The sequence below is a fragment of the Alexandromys fortis genome, unplaced genomic scaffold (genome assembly GCF_014885135.2).
Source record: "Alexandromys fortis isolate MF-2015 unplaced genomic scaffold, M_Fortis_MF-2015_v1.1 scaffold_311, whole genome shotgun sequence".
Classification (NCBI taxonomy): Eukaryota; Metazoa; Chordata; class Mammalia; order Rodentia; family Cricetidae; genus Alexandromys; species Alexandromys fortis.
Window position 1 is genome coordinate 424,142 of NW_026068208.1, and position 14,356 is coordinate 438,497.

Sequence of the window (14,356 nt, forward strand, 5' to 3'; positions counted from 1 at the left end):
GGGGAGATTTTATTGGTAACCCTCTACTCCTTGGTATCCAAGGGGAGATTTTATTGGTAACCCTCTACTCCTTGGTATCCAAGGGGAGATTTTATTGGTAACCCTATACTCCTTGGTATCCAAGGGGAGATTTTATTGGTAACCCTCTACTCCGTGGTATCCAAGGGGAGATTTTATTGGTAACCCTCTACTCCCTGGTATCCAAGGGGAGATTTTATTGGTAACCCTCTACTCCCTGGTGTACAGGAGCTTTCACGGCAGTCATTTCAGGTCGCTATTCTTCGTACATTTTAAAGAAGAGAAAATAAAACATGGGCAAAAACACCTAAATAAACATTTTTCCAAAAAAAAAAAAAGTTGTACAAGTAGCCATCAATTGAAGACCTCCATCTTCAGTTATGGAGGAGGAGAAGACCTCAAGCACAAGACACGCCTTCTCATACCGTCAGGATGCCTAGCAGATGGTGACTCTCAGTGTGACCAGGTGCTCACTGCTGCCACCAGTGTCCACCATGCAGGAGAGTGCCCTATCACATGTGCTAGCCTGTGTCTTCTACTGAGTGTTATCACTTTTGCACTATTGTAAAGGAATTTGAAGTTCAATCCTCTCAAGTGAAGCTTCTGGTCAGTTGTTAAAACTTGAAACCATTGTGTACGTTGTGGTGGCATCATGAATGCGTCGTGAGACAGCAAACTGTTGACAGCTGTGGACGTGAGCTACTGCTCAGCCTGCTGCCGTCAGCTCTGCAGTTAGCACTGCAGAAGGGAGAAGATGGCCTCCAAGCAACTGTACTTCAGATGTCCTCAGTTTACACTAAAGCTACCTTACACTGTATAAAACTTTCTGCTTTACTCTCTCAACTCCACACAGCAGGGCAAATAAAAAGACATGTAGGGACCACCTGTTCATTTTCTCATTAGGCTTCTCTCCCCTACTTCCTGGAAGAGACTTGATTTGACTTTATGTCTTTATATTTCTATTAACCTAATGCCAGGACACCTGTAGTTATATAGTGTATGATATTTGTAAGCGTTTTCTAGAATATTAGCTAAAAAGTAAGAACTTTGTCTCAAAGAGAGTTCACAGTGAACACTGATTCAGATTTTCTGTGTTCTCCAAATAAAAGGCCCCAATCTGTTTTCACAGCATTTGGGATACTGGGCCTTTGATCTTATGGTCCAACTGTGTATGCCTGGCACTTCAGAATTTAATATTCTGTAACACTTTTTACTTGTCTGTGGCAGATCAGTGGTTTGTTACTGGAAGGATGCAGCTTTGACGGCAATCACCTTTCAGAAAACCAGCATGATTCTCCCAGTGTGTCGACAGTTCTCCCTTGCTTTATGGGCTGGACTCCACAGGTGAGTGTCTGGATAGACAGCTTCTAATATCATCTGTTCACTCTTGGATTTTACTTTTCCATAAGATAGTCATAGCTTGTGTTTTTGATTTGCTCTCCCATTTTACCTGTACTTAACAAATTTGTAGTTAATGCATTTTGAAGAGGTAAAGATTTTTAAACCATTTTGTTTTGGAATCAGTTTTCTAAAAAGTGTGTGTAATTAGAGCAAACTCCTGAGCTTCAGAATAGGGTCACAGTGTGGCGTGAGTCTCCCTCTGCAGGCCCCTTAGACCAGGGCGTGGTTTCATGGTTACATGGCTCCAGGTAAGTAATGTGAACCACATAGGTCAAGGCCTTCCCGCTGTCCAGCACTGTAAGTAGCCAGGTGTGCGGTTGGAATGTGGTGTGGCTGCTGCTGTTGTGGATATTTGAACTGTGAAACTTGGATCACGGGATGGAGCCATAGAGAGGGCAGAGGAGTCAGGAATACTGATAGAGAGGTGCACAGGAAGGAGTAGGAGGGACTTGGAGATTCATGGTTCTTTTGGCTTGGGACGAGTAGAAAGACGCTTCTCTTGCTGGGTCAGCCAAAAAGGAAGGTCAGCTGGTTGCTTCTTGGCTTCTCTGATCTAGCAGGTTTTGACCCCAATATTTGACTCTCGAGTCTTTATTGGTAAATAGAACAACTTAGATAAAAACAATAGGCTGCCAGTTGGTGGTGGTGCTGGGATCAGGAGATGTGGCCTGGGTGGAGGAAGCAGTCACTGGAGTGGGCTGGAGGTTTAAACGCGATATGTCAGTCTCAGTTTGCATTCCATCTTCCTACGATAGTTCCAAGTGTTAACTTCTCGGCTTCCGTGTCTTACATTCACCATGTCTCCATTCTGCCACCATAGGCTTTTACTGTGGAACCAGCAGCCCAAATACAGCCTTCCTTCTATAAATATCCTGGGTCATAGTTTTTGTTTGTTTATTTGTCTGAATTCCACAGTGTCTGACAACCAAACACCCTGAGACTTTGTTCTAATGGATGGATCGTGGCTGCTAATCCAGTCACTGTACAGCATCTCGGGTCCCCAGCAGTTCACTGTTAAAGGCAAGTCTGCCAGTTGTGTGTGATGGAGGAGTAGCCAGTCATCATCAGGCTTGCTGTGTGATCGCTGCTGCCCAAGCATGTTACAGTTCTGAAGGAAAGGGGCAAAGTAAATGCGTTGACTTTCTATCATAACTAAGGAAAACTTAAACTATAATTATCTAGTCTTTAACTCCAAGAATCCCAGAAGGATATATTACCTGAGTAAACAGGAAGTACATTGTAAGCAAATTCCAAAAGTCTAGAAATGACAGAGACATCTGACTGCCTGAACAGTTACCCAAACGTGATGTTGGAACATCCATCTTTAGCCTAGGCCTAGAGTGTCTGGAAGATTTCAATGAAGCAGGAATGCTGAAAGGCTGTTCTGCCTTCTATTGGCAAAGTTTGTCCATGTCTGTCCTATTGACTGAAGTTTCTGTCCCGCCTGGTCCCTACAGTCATTAAGTCCCAAAAAAATCACACAGAAGTCTACATTAGTTATAAACTGATTGGCCCAGTATCTCAGGCTTCTTATTAACTCTTACAACTTATATTAGCCCATTATTCTTATCTGTGTTAGCCACATGGCTCAGCACTTTATTAGGCAGGAATTCACATCTTGCTTCTTCTGTGGCTGGGCCAGGGCTGCTAGCAGAATTCTCTTCCCAGAATTCTCCTGTTCTCATTGACCCACCTCTACTTCCTGCCTGGTCACCCTTCCTATTCTTCCTGCCTGGCTACTAGCCAATCAGCATTTATTTAAAATATAATTAACAGAATACAGACCAATGTCTCACACCACTTCACCCTCTTTTTTTAATAAAAAAAAAAACCCAAGAACTCTGAATCTAATATCCTTTGTTTAGCTTTCTCTTGACCATTGGCTATAACAACTTGTAACCAACATTTTAAACAAAGTAAAATATACATAGTCCATTTTTTGAGAACGTGGGCATAGTTTTTCAGGCTACTTCCTGCTGGTTGTGGGCACTGATAATCTTATGGGGACCTAAAGAAACTTTAGAATTATGATCAAGTCATGACTAGAGTAATCTCAGGCAGCAGTCTTGAATCTGTTCTGGATGTAGAACTCTGACATCTGGGCCATCTGTTCCTACCAGAGATTTCTCAGGTGGTCTTCCTTGATCAAACCTGATTTTTCTTAACTCAGAATAAATCCATAACCTCTCATTTTCTATGGAAACAAAAGCAAAACCTCTTCTCCAAAGTAACATACCATTTGACTTCAACTTTGAAGTCAAGGTATTCTCAAAATACCTATCTTGGATTAAATCAGCAGCATTTATAAGCAAATATTTTTTAGCAGCTGTTGCTCCTTCCTCGGCATCCAAACAATTCAAAGAGAGCATAATAACACACAGTATCTAGACTCTCTGTGTATTTTTCATCTTTCAGTGGCTTTATTTTAACCTCTATTTCTTTTATTTTAAATTTAATTTTGGGCTTTTTGAGACAGGTTCTCTGTGTATCATTGGCCATCCTGGGACTCCTTCTGTAGACCAGGCTGTCCTTGAACTCACAGAGATCTGCCTGCCTCTGTCTTCCAAGTGTTGGGATTAAAGGTGTGTGCTACCACACCCAACTTCTCTCTCTCTCTCTCTCTCTCTCTCTCTCTCTCTCTCGACTAACCTACTAACCTTTTTCTTTTCTTTCCCAAGCCTGTAACACACTGTAAAACATTTAGAGATTTTCTTCATCTTTGAATTTCTCTTTACTGTATATCTCTCTTTTTCTGACCATGTGAGTCTTTAATTTGCTAAGCAATATGGAGAGGATTAAAGCCATGCCTTTGACAGCTGGATCCAGCCCATTTCTTAGCTTTCTGAGATTTCAGCCTCATGGTGGAAGTACCGGCTGTAGCCATATTTATTGCCACAACTCTATGGCACCTGAGAAAATGCTGAAGCCATGCTTAATTCTATTCTTTTCTGTCTAGAATAACTTCCTAAACTCTCAGGCTTTTAAGTAGATTTGGTCATCCCCACGTTGGCACGCCATTCTGTCCTCTACATCCTGCAGAACGTCTGGCAGATTTTTCAGTGAAGTAAGACTTTTGAAGGACTGTCCTGCCTTGTTTTGGCCAAGTTTGACAGTCTTTTTCCTATGTGTCCTGCATGTCCAGCCTACACAGCACATTGTCAGCTGTCAAAGGCAAGAGCAGTTTCTTTGCCCAGTGGCTAACCTTACCACAATGAAAGCAAACTTCATAAAGAGTTTCTTCAATGCCCATTATTTCTGAAGCAAATTGGAGCAGACGTGTCTCACTGTCACTAAAAGCCTTAGGTTAAGAAAACATTTTTAAATGAACAATACCCGAAACAACAGCAGAAGCATATATACAATATGTTGTAACAAAAATAACTTTAAACTGGTATCAGTATACAAAATTCCTTTAAACAAGAGTAGAAGCATATATGCAGTGTGCAAAAATGACCTTAAATTTACTCAGTTTACAAAAGTCCATACCAATATAAAATATTTGAAATTAATAGTTGGTTTTTAGTTTAAATATATTCAATAATCTACCCTTTTATCTTATCATTCATGTATTCCTATATTCCCCTAAATATAACAAGCATCCATGACCCACCAAATAACCCAAAGCCTCCCACAACCCAACTTTTTGGAATGTGGATGTTGTTTCTCTAGACTGCTGGCTGGGTGGCTGACTCCTAGCATCCTCCTTGTTCCTTCTTGCTCCCTCCTCCTCAGAGTTCTCTTATTTATTCTTTATGCCTGCTAGACACGCTTATCCTTTTTTTCTACCTAGCTATGGCTGTTCAGCTCTTCATTAAACTATTTGGTATTTTAGACAGGCAGGGAATCACAGCTTCACAGGTTAAAGAAATGCAGCATAAATAAAAACAATGCACTATTAATCATTAAACAAATGTTCCGGAGTATAAACAAATGTAACACACCTTAAAATAATATTCCACAGCAGCAAACTGTTCCCATAAGCACATTTAATAAACACAATATTCTTTCCCCTCTGGAAATTTTTTGCATTAAAAGTACTGGCAGGGGCTGGAAGATGGCTCAATAAGTGAAGTGCTTTCTCTGCAAGCATGAGGACCTAGGTATGGATCCCCTGCCCCACATAAAAAGCTACGCACAGCAGTGCACACCTGTAATCCCAGCACTGAGGAGGCAGAGTGACTGGGGCTTGCTGGCCAGCTGATGGAGCCCAGTGTCTGAGCTTCAGGCTTAGTGAGAGATATCCAAGAATAAGGTGGAGAGCAACTGACACTTTCAACCTCTCATTTGCACACAGAAAAGGAGGTACAAAGCCTGAGGGGTTGCTGCACAAAGTTTTCCCGAACCTATATGCAGCACTTTGTCAGGATCTCATATTTCGTAGAATACATGTGGATGTAGCCACCTGCTGTGTCTCAGCGTCAGACGACTCCCCTTCTGGCCCTGCACAGGAAGTCAGCTTGCTGTCCATCCTTGTGTTTCTCTAGGAACAGTGCCACATAGAGCTTACCAGCAAATGTAACTTAGTAGCCTGGACTCCAGCCAAGGGCCTCAAACTCTAGGAGGTACCAAATTTGACTACTGAACAATACATCTGTAAAACAAATTCAAGAGCCATTCTGAAAGTAGTCATTATTTTATATTACTTGTATAGATTCAAATATACATATTAGAGGCTATCGCTGGGTTCTTTGCCTTGTATACACCAGTGTAAAATAACAAAACTCAGTTTCTTTTTCTGACTTACATTTTTCTTCAAGTCTGTAAACAGTCCTGGTCACATTGTTGAAAACACAAGTTAGGGATCTCCCCCGCTCTCTTTCAAATCTGCTGTAACTTCTCACAGAACAATGCTTCTGAGCACTCAGTGTCGAGTTCTTTCGCTAGATTCACACTGAATTGTGAATCTAATTTAGACACACACGGTAAAACTCCAGCTTTCTCATGTTCTTTCTAAAATAAGAAAGCAGCACTGTTGGTGCGTGTGATCCAGGAAATATGCATGGTGCAGATAACTTGGATAAGCATACACTGATGAAAATATTTTGGTTTGAATTCATATATACTGAAGGAGACCCCCCCACCAAATGGGGGCTTTCTCCCAGACTCCAGATTAGGCACACAGCACCCCAAAAACCCCTGTTTTCACAGAGAAATTTTATTAAGTGGGGAAGAAGAGTCAGAGTGGCTGCTTTCTGACTCAGGCAGGACAGGGAACTGCAGCAAATGACCTTGCAGGTATAATTTTTAAGAGGAGGAAAAAGGGAGGTCTGTGTTAAAATGGGCTACAATGTAGTGGTATATTTTGTTTGGGCATGTTAATTAGGTGAACCAAAGGGTGCTTTTGATTGCTTGACTTTAATATTTTGATAGCTGGACCTTGGTAGTCAGCCTCAGGAGGAGGAAGTGGCCAGATAAGGGAATAGATCTTGATGAATAGCTTTAGGAATGTAATCTAATGGATTTTTTTTTGTTGTTGTTGTTTGTTTTCTGTTTTTGTTTGTTGACTTTTGAGATGTGATTTCTCTGTGTAACAGTGCTGGCTGTACTGGAACTCACAGAGATCTGCCTGCCTCTGCCTCCCGAGTGCTGGGATCAAAGGTGTGCACCGTACTGCCTGGCCTTGGGCAAGATTTTAAAAGATCTGTGACTGGCTGTGAGATCCAGTGTATTCTAGTGACTGCTGTGAGAGCCAGTGTATTCTAGTGACTGCTGTGAGTAAAGTGCTGTGAGATCCAGTGTATTCTAGTGACTGCTGTGAGATCCAGTATATTCTAGTGACTGCTGTGAGAGCCAGTGTATTCTAGTGACTGCTGTGAGAGCCAGTGTATTCTAGTGACTGCTGTGAGTGAAGTGCTGTGAGATCCAGTGTATTCTAGTGATCTGTACTCAAAGAACCTAATAGCTAATACAGATAGTGATTGGAAGGGCTGTACTCAAAGATACATTTTTAGACCATTTTTTTTTTCTTTTGAACAGGGTGCATATGGTCCATACTCCCCTGACGAATGCATCTCTTTACCTGTTTATACAAGTGCCGAGAGGGATCGTGTGGTGACCAACATCGATGTTCCCTGTGGAGGCAACCAGGACCAGTGGATCCAGTGTGGGGCAGCACTTTTTCTTAAAAATCAATAAATCTGAGGCAACACAGGACAATTTAGCAAAGTGACATTTATGGCAAAGTTTTACACGGAACATGTAGTCAGTCGGAAATGTTAGTTCAGAATATCTATAGTTAGTTTTTCTTGTTGTTGATCTCCTTGGATTCTTATTTTAATAAATGTGTAATATCAGCACTGTGTACCTTAAAGAGCAGGGAATTTGGTGGCATTAGCTGTTTTTATGAAAAATTTGCTTTTTCAGGAATTGAATTATTTAAAGTACTATATTTAAGAAATCAATAATATTTTGGGTATTTTGTATAATTGCATCTACTTATTTTAGTCTTCTGGGTTTAAATATGTGTACCACTCTCCTTTTAAGCATTGAACACTGTGCAAAGGCATAATGAATGAATTATCTTAACAATTAAACATGTCACTTTATTGTATATATTACATCATCATCATCATTCATTCCCTGATAATGCTAAGCAGGCACGGGCAGCCTGTTTATGGCGGTTCTCCAGTTGTTCCTACCCTGGGCAGTCCTATATGCTTGTGATATTGTCATACCCAAAGTTCCACAGTCTTCCTCTGTGCTGTCTGTCTATCCAGTGTTCTTTGTGCCTTCCTCTTCACCTTATCCCATGCACTCCTCCACACAGTGCTATCTTTGGGTGTCTGCTGTCATTCATTCTCATAACATGACCAAAGTATCTCAAGTGCTGTCGCTGTATCCTGTAGTTTACTTCCTTCTGTAGATGGAGATGTTTCTTTTTCTTTTTCTTTTGTTTTTTTTTTTTTTGTTTTTTCGAGACAGGGTTTCTCTGTGGTTTTGGAGCCTGTCCTGGAACTAGCTCTTGTAGACCAGGCTGGTCTCGAACTCACAGAGATCCGCCTGCCTCTGCCTCCCGAGTGCTGGGATTAAAGGCGTGCGCCACCACCGATTGCCTGTCTCTTCTTGTGACACCTAGAATCCTCCTGAGACCTGCCATCTCAAACACATTTAGTCACTGTTCTGAGGAGCGTTTCATTGTCCAGGTTTCAGAGTTGTAAAGAAGGCAGCTCAAGACGAGTGTCTCATATACTGTAATTTTGTTGTTGTTGTTGTTATGTCTCTTGCTGACCAAACCTTTCCTAGTGGCTGGAACTCAGCCCTCGCTATCCCTATCCACTCTTGACATCTGAAATAGATCCCCCCTTTGAACTGAGGTTTCCTCCCAGAGAGACAAAGTTGACTGCTTGAGGTTCTGATTCTTTATTACAATGTTAGAATCCTTGTGTGCTCTTCCCATGTGTTGTATCTCAGTCTGCTCGATGTTTGCTTTCATAGAAGGTTCTCACTGACTTCCACCACTCTACTTACCATGGCCTGCAGCTCATGTGGACTTTCAGCATGTAGTGATGTATTGTCTGTGAAACACAAGTTACTGATTCGCACACACCTACCTGCACGCCTGTCTGCTTATCCTCCAGGGCTGTTGCTATTGTTAACTCCAGAAACATATGAAAGAGCAGCGGTGAGAGGACACACCCCTGCATCACTCCTACGACTGTCCTAAACTCATCACTTAGTTCTCCACAGACTTTGACTGATGCAAAGGTGTCTTTATAGGCATTATTTAGTATTCTTAGGAGTTTCTCTGGGTGCCTGCATAACCTCATTGTTTCCCAAATTCCTTTCCTCCAGATGCTATCAAATGCCTTCTTGAAGTTGATGTAACAAACATGTCTTTTCCAAATTCTTCGTATTTTCTACCAGTTACCTCAAAGTGAAGACCTGATCAATTGTGCTCCTGTTAGCCCTGAGTCCGCACTGGGCCTTTGCTAGGTTTCCTCGGTTCAGCCCGTGTTCCTTTGCAGGATAATGGAGGAGACTTGCTGCTACGGCACAACAACTAATGCTCCTGTGATTTGCTTTCATTCTGTGGGAATCACTTTGTGTTCCCATATCTCTCTGAAGAGTCTGAGAAGTGCCTCACACCACAATCCTATTGTAGCCACCTCCAGCTCCTCCATTGTGATGTTAGATCTGAGTTTTGAAGAATAAAGATTCAAAATACATTTTGTTTGGAATGCTTCCACATACACACACACACACGTAGGAGTTATGGGCAGAAATTGAAGTTTGACTAAGTTAAATGTTAAGAATTGCTTGGATTTGATTTTGAGATTTTCTTTTCTAATTCCCAAAGAGAGATGGAGACTCATCCGAGAGAGCACAGAACTCATTGCATTTACCTGCACCAGGCACTTCTATTTTATGACCGTGCACTCATTTTCGTTTTACAAAGGTGAAAGCGTGAGTAGATTATTTGCTGCTCATTTGAAAAGGCGTGAACACATGGAGTCCCTTCGGGAAAGAGAGCACAAGAGAGGCAAGACTGCAGCAGTGCTTTGTTAACACGTGGTTGGGTTTTTTAAGAAGATCATTGGGTGTCGTAGAACATGCCATTAGTCATTAAGGCTGAGTTGGGAGGATCAGTTTCAAGGCTAGCGTAGGCTACAGGGGGAGAACCCGTATCAACAGGTTGTCTGCCTCACCTTAGTTTTAATTACATATGTGTTTGTATCACTGATCTATCTTGGAGTTTATGCATTTGTGGACTCAATGGCGACTGTTTTTAGACAATTCAATCACCAAATTTGTTTCAAAATAATTTTAGACAGCTCTCCTAAATCAACCTCAGCCTCAAAAGGTTGAGTTTATTGAGTAAGGTAGTTGAGATGACTAGTCAAAGAACACCAAAAATACTCCAGCAAAGGCAGAGAGAGTCCCTGGAGAGCATCCTGGGGCCACAGCAAAGGCAGAGAGCATCCTGGGGCCACATTTTCAAGAAGGGAACAGTTGTGTGTACTTCTGGAGTTAAAACCTTTTGCTGCTTTCTAACTGCCCTGCTGTGTATTATGAAGCTGGGTTCTCTAACATGTCAGCTTTAAACAAAAGCATTGTGAAGAGGTGAATTTCCTTACAAGCAATCGGGACCTCTATGGCATTAAATAGAAGGAGCCCAGTTAGGCTTCAAACACTCAGGGACATCTAAAGTTCATTCAGATGTTGAAACTGAAATTTTCTTACTAAGAGCTAAATCTATTCCAATAATTATTTGGTGGAAGGACAAAAAGTAAACCCAAGTAGGGGGGCGGGAAGCCAAGGAAGCCTATTGAGAACTGTCTGGACCTACACTGGTACTTCTTTGCACATACATATAATTGTCAGGCTATATATTTAACAGAAAACCAACCACTGGCCCAAATGTTATTCTACAATCATTTATTAGTTCTGGTTATTTGATGTCTAAATGTACTAAATATGTCAAAGCCCAGCACTGTGAACCAGGCGATGGCACACACAGTCACAGCATTTAGAGGTTAAGAGTAAGGTTCCAGATTCAAGACTAACATGGACTCCACAGTGCAACTTTACCAAAAGTAAATTAAATAAAAGGGTGATAAGTTTCAGACTAATCTTTAATGTGCCTCTTTTCTTAGAAGTGGATCTCTTGATGGTTAGAAAAAAGAATGCAAGCTGGGAACTGGGGAGATGGCCTTGTCAGAACAGGACCACACAAGTAGTAGGATATAAGTCCCATCCCCAGCACCCGTGTAAACTTCAGGCACAGTCATGTTTGCCTGTAGTCCCAGCCTGGGACTTCAGAGGCAGGAGGACCCCTGCGGTGTACTGGCCACCCAGTCTATCTCAATCAGGGAGCTCCGGTTCAATGACAGTCCTTCATCTCAATAAAGTGGAGAGAGAATTCAAGACGGCAGCAGCCCCCAGCCCCCAATGGGCCTCGGGAGCCCAAGGAGTCTGAGAGACCCATGGAGGCTTCAAAGGGTGATCGGCAGCAGGCGATGAGCCTGCAGAGCACACAATATCTGTGAAACAACAGAAAAATCCAAGTTTTGTGGGAAGATGCTTTTAAAAAGTAGTTTCATAGGATTGGAGAAAAAGACGGTGGAATGGAGCAGTGAGCAAAGCTAGTGACATGGTGACTGTTGTCTAACAGACATGGTGCATGTCCTTGCACACTGGCCTTGTCTCTGCTTGCTAGGCCCGTGTCAGCACTCCACCTGCTGCGGCAGCCCTGACTGCTCCTGCTGCTGCTGCTCCTGCTCCTGCTGCTGCTGCTGCTGCTATTGCACTGTTTGCCCTGCCAGGGAGAGGAGAGTGCAAGGCTGCAGTGCAGTTGGCAAGCTGCAAGAAGGACCAGTGCCAAGGGCTGAGTGATATACAGTGGCCTGGAGCTCATGAAGGTACACACAAATGCACACAAACACACACACACGCGTGTGCACACACATGCATATACACACACACACACACACATGCTGCCCAACCATAGGACTGCCATGACTGAACAAGGTATCTGAGATGAAGAATGGTTTATTTTCTGGATTAAGTCTCCCCAAAAAGACTTCTTTGTTATCCCTGGAGACCATATTGGTGTCCACGGTGTTGTTCTTAAAAAACAATGAGAGAGCGGCTACAAATGGTTCCCGGGCGGGCTGGCGGTGCCCGCCATGGGAAAGCGGCTACAAAGGATCCCCGGGCGGCTGGCGGAGGGAGCCCGCCATGAGGGCGGCTACAGGAGGGCACGCTTCCTTGGCCCACAGTGGCGGCAGGTAACAGACACGTAAACACAAGAAATAGCCATAAGTATTTATTAAGGAAGGGGGAGAAAGAAAGACAGAGAAGAGATAAAAGGAGAGAGGAGAGATAAAAGGAGAGAGAGACAGAGAAAACGCGTGCGCACGCCAAGGAAGCAGAAAGAGAGAGAGGGAGGTCCCAAGATGGCGATGGGCGGGTCAGAGGTTATGGGAGTGGGCGTGGCTAGGGCAGGGACCCAAGAATATCACACGCTCTGTGCTGCTACCATTTTGATGACCATAGTCAGTGCTGCTGCCACTGGCAACCGTGTTCATGTTTAAGGCCCATGATGCTGCCAGGGACCAGGATGATTTCTGTGATCTAAGACACCACTAGGAAGTTTCACCAGAGAAGACTGCTCGGACAGTTTAAGCTAACTACACGGGGTATCCGGGATCCCAGAGTAGCCCTGAGACTTTCTCAGGGTAAGCTTTTAAGCACAAAAACCATGCCTGGGTTGACATGCTTCAATGAACAAGAACAGTTACCCAGCAGTGGAACGACAAAAGCCACAAAGCAAGGGTAGGGCCTTTAGAGACTTTCCTACAACTCTATGGATTTTGATGGACGAGGCCTTTGTTTATTTTTGGCAGGTGGTGCTGTCTATGTGCTGAATTTTGCAGCCTGAATGGCACTTCCTTCATGGAATCAGTTGTATTATGGTCTCAGGGCCTACAAAGGTCTGAGACCCTGTTGCAAAACCATGTTGAAGTCTATGATCTCTGCTGCTTCAACTGCTATGGGCAGGGAACCTGCTTTGCCGTGATGACGTCAGGCTCATCCTGAGAGGGAGAGACATGGGAGGCTTCTGTCACAACCCCATTGTCGGAGCCCATTTGGGTTCAACACAGACTTTCTAACTTGGCTGGAACGGAGTCGCGAGGAATAATGAGACACAGCTTACACCGTCATCATGGAAAAAGGCCATAATGCTCCTTTATTGTCCCAACATCTTATATATCCATCCCAAATGAGCGGGAACACACAAAGGCTGTTGCCTAGGCAACCAGGTGCCTGGACTTTAGTCACGTCTGCATCTAGTAGCCAGGTAGGTCCCGAATTAGCATCTCTATAAGATAACCTTCAAATTGCATAAGGAAAGAAACCCCAAACATCCTGACCAGTTACAGTCAACACCTCTTCTCAGGTAATACACACTTAAACAAAGGAAGCTAGGAGCAAGGCATCCTGGCTTTTGTTAAGGGCAGACAGCTTGTCTGCAGAGCTATGTATCAGCTCAAACCGGGGCAATGGCTTTTGTGGCATATCGAAATATGCGCCCACACCCCATCCCCCAAAGACAAAGTCCACACAAGAGACCTTTGAGAGAGTCCTTAAAAACTGAGATAAAGATGCTGAAGTGTGGCTCTTCACAGTTGATGGTTTCTGGTGGGGTTGCTGGTAGGACTCAGTTTTCTTTAAGGGAATGTCCTTTGGGAGTTTGACCATGTTCCAATGAGTATATGGGAAACACAATGGAACTTGGTTTGGGTGGGGAGCAATGGTGGGAGGGTGAACCTGAGGAAGTGAGGGGAGTGTGATGGGATGTATTATACAAAATTCCCAAATTAATAAAAGTACTGTGATGGGAAAAATAAAAAGAAATGTTTATTAAAGTTAAGGTAGAAAGAGATTACAGAAGACTTAGAGATCAACCCTGGCCTGCACATACACATACATGTGCCATACCTGCACATACATATCCACATGCACATGTTCACAGACCTGCACATGCACATACATGTGCCATACCTGCACATACATGTTCACAGACACAGGAAAATTTGGGAGTTCTAATAAAAGATCAGAAGACAATGAAAATATCAGCATAAACCATCTGGAAATAATAATGGAATCCAATTATCGCTTAATGCAAATTTTTATTTTAAAGTCATTGACACATATTTTAGATGTGTCAATAATAATAATAAGCTAACTTGCTTATTATTTAACCACAGATAATTCTGCTCCCAGTAGAATCCTTACAAGATTGTCTTACAGTTCTCAAGGTTGGAGGCGTGCATTTAAAAAGCACAAGTCTTTGGGTTGTAAGTCATTACTTGCCTCAAATTTTATCCCCTAGCTCCCGCACAGCAACATTGAACTCACTGACTGAGCATGTTCAAAATCGGAACTCTGACACTGCCGCTCTACCATCTATAGGTTGTTCCTGTGCTTCCCTTTT

The 14,356-nt window shown here is 43.0% G+C and overlaps 1 protein-coding gene across 1 annotated transcript in view; it reads left to right on the top strand.

Moving 5' to 3' along the window:
* The window catches only part of Dync2h1 (dynein cytoplasmic 2 heavy chain 1), a 226,796-nt gene extending 217,212 nt beyond the window's left edge, over window positions 1-9,584 (top strand). The window contains exons 88-89 of the mRNA XM_050130242.1: window positions 1,246-1,362; window positions 7,396-9,584. Coding sequence (XP_049986199.1) covers window positions 1,246-1,362; window positions 7,396-7,554 — 276 coding nt within the window. The 3' untranslated portion in view covers window positions 7,555-9,584. The remainder of the gene's footprint in view (window positions 1-1,245; window positions 1,363-7,395) is intronic.
* Window positions 9,585-14,356: the final 4,772 nt, after the last annotated feature.